Raw genomic sequence first — 3,669 nt, 5'->3', positions numbered from 1 at the left:
TTAGGCAAAGGGCCTCTGTTTGTAGCAGTCCAGGTTGTCACCATAGCCGATACCAAAGATGTTGCAGTAGCGTTTGTAAAATCCGATTCGGTCCTCAACACGTTCATCATACCCGTGAAAGCACTCGATCCCGCCATTGATGATGTTGGTGATCACGCCGAACCCAGGCACCCGCCCCGCAGCACGGTCCGTCGCCGACGGGTTCCATTGTCCTGTGATCACTGCATGGCTCGAAGGCTTGGGCGGTTGCTCCGTCATCCAGAACCACATCGCCGTCTCAAAAGACACGGTTGGATTCACGACCACCAAGTTCGGGTTGCCCAACAGGTCAGCCCCAATGGCCCGTCCTGCCTGCCCGTAGTTGTAGTTGTGAGTTAGCTGGATGGGCCCGCGGCCATAGTAGCGCCTTCGAGGGGCACATGGCCACTGCTCGCTTGGGGTGCAGTAGCTGGAGGTAGTGCGCTCGTGCTTGTAGCAGTAGCCCCATGTGTAGGGCCCATTCGGGGCTGTGGGCCATCCGCCAGTGGTCTCATGGGAGGTCTGCGCTAGGAAGGCAGCTATCTCGCGCTTCCGGGTGGCGATGCCACCAGTGGTACCAAAGCCAGGGAAGGCAGCGGCGGCAGCGATGAAGGCGTCATATGTGTAGAAGCCCTTGGCCTGGCATGCTGGGTCATTACGGTGGAGGAGAATTTGGTTGAAAAGGGAGCGGGAGACGATGGAGGACACACCACCGAAGGGGTAGGGTGTGACAGGCGTGCTGCCGCAGCCAGAGCAATGGCTCTGGCAACCATCGCCACAGTATTCCGGTGTGGAGCCGCACCAGCCGAAGTGGCTACAACAGAGGCAGTTTGGGCATGTCGCCCCGCCAGCCTGCGAGCCGCACTGCACAGCGCGTGCACATGCGATAACCATGGCCGCCGTGGCTAGCACTGCTACCACTGCGAGCGGTCTCATTGTATGCCGTGGCAACTGTAGCGTTGCACTTACAGTTGTAGTGGTGTTTCTGTGTCTGAAGCCATGGGAGTGCATGTATTTATATATCTTTCTCGCTGAAAGAACTAGGTAGCAGATTTGTCTCCTCCTTACTGCCTTCTTTCTCGGAGGCTTAGTTAAAAAATAATAATTGCCGGAGGCTTAGACCCGATCGAGTCTGGTGACTTGATCGAGAGCGACCGTGTGCTTGTACACATGCATGTGGAATTTACGTTGATATATATATAGATGACGCAGGGCGTTCAAGGACGGATGTCCATGGAATGCAATTCTCCTGTTTTGTATAAAAAATCATCATTTATAATATTTTTGCTGTTGACAGAACCGATGATCAGGCAGTTGGCTAGCTGCGCAAGAATTTGCACTGTCCACCCGCCTTGGAGCAACTGTAACCGAGGATCAGACATGGGAGATAGAAGGATTAATTAGTAGGACGTCACTCAAAACAAACCTGATGCAATTAACAAGGAATAAATAGTCTGATGTATGCCATATAAGCGATCCTATTGTTATTTGAGGAAGGGTGGTTGGTCGCAGAGGTACAATAATCTCTACCATGTCACACAAAATGAGCAAAATATGCTGCCATGTCACGAAAAATGAGTGCTCGGATAGAACTGAAATTATGAGCTCACCATCATGGTCACCTTCCGCACCTCCGTTACCCTCATCACCCGCGCCATGGTCTTTATGACTAGAAGCGCCTACTTGATCAATAATGAAATTTGCATAACCGAATTAACCTTTACAACAACAAAAACCTAATGAACACACTTGATGATCTTTGGCAATTTTATTTTTCTAAACAGAATTGAACTTTATAACAAAATGAGAAAATGCCACAAAATTTAATGGACTATAATTGCATGAGATTCTAACATAATCTAATGAGCGTAATTCAACTAGTTTTCATTAACAAACTGAATTTCCTAACGAAATCTAAACAAACAAAACTAAAGTTTGTAAAAACAAATTTTCACTAACGATTTTCATTAACTCTAATTGAATCAAACAACCAAATAGAATTGTCCGCCGGTGCTGGGCAAGTTTCTCACCATGCATGGGGTCACGTGTGTGAGCTTCGCCATCCTCTGCGCCATGCCCCATGTCTCCAGCATCGCCATAGCCACCACAGGCGGCGTCTCCGTCTTCAAGTCAGGAGGCTGGCGCCCTTGACCGCGATCACACCCAGCCATGCCAAGCCTCCCGCGATAGCGGCCTGACGGCGCGCCTCTGCCATGCCCTCGTCCAGGGACGACTGGATGCTCCGTCTGCCACTGGATCGTGCCGACGTGAGCTCGCCCGCGGCCAGCGAGACATAGCCGCCCACGGAAAGGGGCTACATCTCCTCCGCCGGCGACTTGCACGCTTCCTCCGCCGGTGATTTGCAGGCCTCTTCCAAAATACAATGTCCAAAAAAATACGGTTTAGTAAAAAATTATCCAAAATATAATGAATTTCATCCGGTTTATATGAAATATGTCCAAAATGTATTGAATCTAGTCCGGTTTATATGAAAATCCGCCATGTTTGCATGAGTTTTGTCCTTTTGGTTTGAACAGTGGCCGAAATGTGTGCGAGCAGCATTAGATGGCGGCCTTCGACATCAGTGTTTGCAGACTAATCCCCTGTCCTCGGACGGAGGCCAAAGCCATTTGTGGGTCAGCATTAGAGACGTCCTAACGTAGCTAGCTCGATCCTCACGTGAAGCTGTGAAAAATGTGATTTAAAACCTTGGAGCTCAGGGTGAGCAAAAGGGGGTGAAAGGGAAAGTATCAGGTACTCCTATCCTTGGGATACTCCCGGTGCTCCAAGTTTAAAAAAGCTATTCATAAATGTTTCAAAAAATTCCGGAAAAATATGAATGTTCACAATGAATGTGACTACAACCCCTAAAAATTTCAGGTCCAAACTCGAAATGACAATAAGAAAAAAAAATGAAATCTGGCATGAATAGTGTTAAAAAAAGACAAAATCAACATCGAGATTATTCATATCTGGATTTCACATTTTTGTTTGTCAATGTACATTTCAAGTTTGGACCCTCAAAAAAAAGTTTGGACCTGAAATTTCTAGGGGTTGTAGTCACATTCCTTGCGAATGTTCATTTTTTTTAAAAAAAAATTGAAAACATTTAAGATTTGTTTTTGAACTTGGGGCATCCGAAGTACTCCAAGGATGTGAGTACTAGATATTTTCCCGGGGTGAAAAGGGGAGGTGGAGCAGGGGCATAATAATCCCGTTCAAGAGCAAATCTAGCGTGAGCGTCATGACAATCTGCCACAGAAAGCGGGGCACAAAGTCAATTTCAGTTGAATATCTACTCCCTATAAATCTTGACAGATGCATCCTCCCTACTTGCTTTCCCTCATATGCTTTCCATTTTTTTGCATGGTAATATGTGTCTCATTTATATAGAATAAAGATTAAGTTACAAAGCACGTAAGCACCGACCATACATAACTGAAAAGATAGGAAAATCCTATGCAGAATACCAGAACCAGTCCCTTTCCTTCGACACCACCGAAGCGGCCACCAAAGGATAAAAAGACAGATCACCTCTTCACCCAAGCTCGATATGGCTCCATCGCTGATCAGCGGCTTTATAGACCTCCAAAGTAGTTTGCTAGAAGCAAAACCATAGCCGTTGAAAGAATCAGACCGGGGCAACATGTC

The 3,669-nt window shown here is 47.2% G+C and overlaps 1 protein-coding gene across 3 annotated transcripts in view; it reads right to left on the bottom strand.

Moving 5' to 3' along the window:
* The window catches only part of LOC119332166 (26 kDa endochitinase 2-like), a 7,487-nt gene continuing 3,818 nt past the window's right edge, over window positions 1-3,669 (bottom strand). Inside the window, exons 1-2 of one of the 3 annotated variants that reach the window (XM_037605338.1) lie at window positions 893-954; window positions 1-733 (exon numbers count right to left, since the gene is read on the bottom strand). In XM_037605338.1, coding sequence (XP_037461235.1) covers window positions 1-733; window positions 893-954 — 795 coding nt within the window. Of the gene's footprint in view, window positions 955-3,669 lie in introns of those variants that run through there. The other 2 variants (XM_037605340.1, XM_037605339.1) reach the window with 2 other exon arrangements.

Source organism: Triticum dicoccoides, chromosome 7A (genome assembly GCF_002162155.2).
Source record: "Triticum dicoccoides isolate Atlit2015 ecotype Zavitan chromosome 7A, WEW_v2.0, whole genome shotgun sequence".
NCBI lineage: Eukaryota > Viridiplantae > Streptophyta > Magnoliopsida > Poales > Poaceae > Triticum > Triticum dicoccoides.
This window is presented reverse-complemented; position numbering and strand designations above follow the sequence as displayed.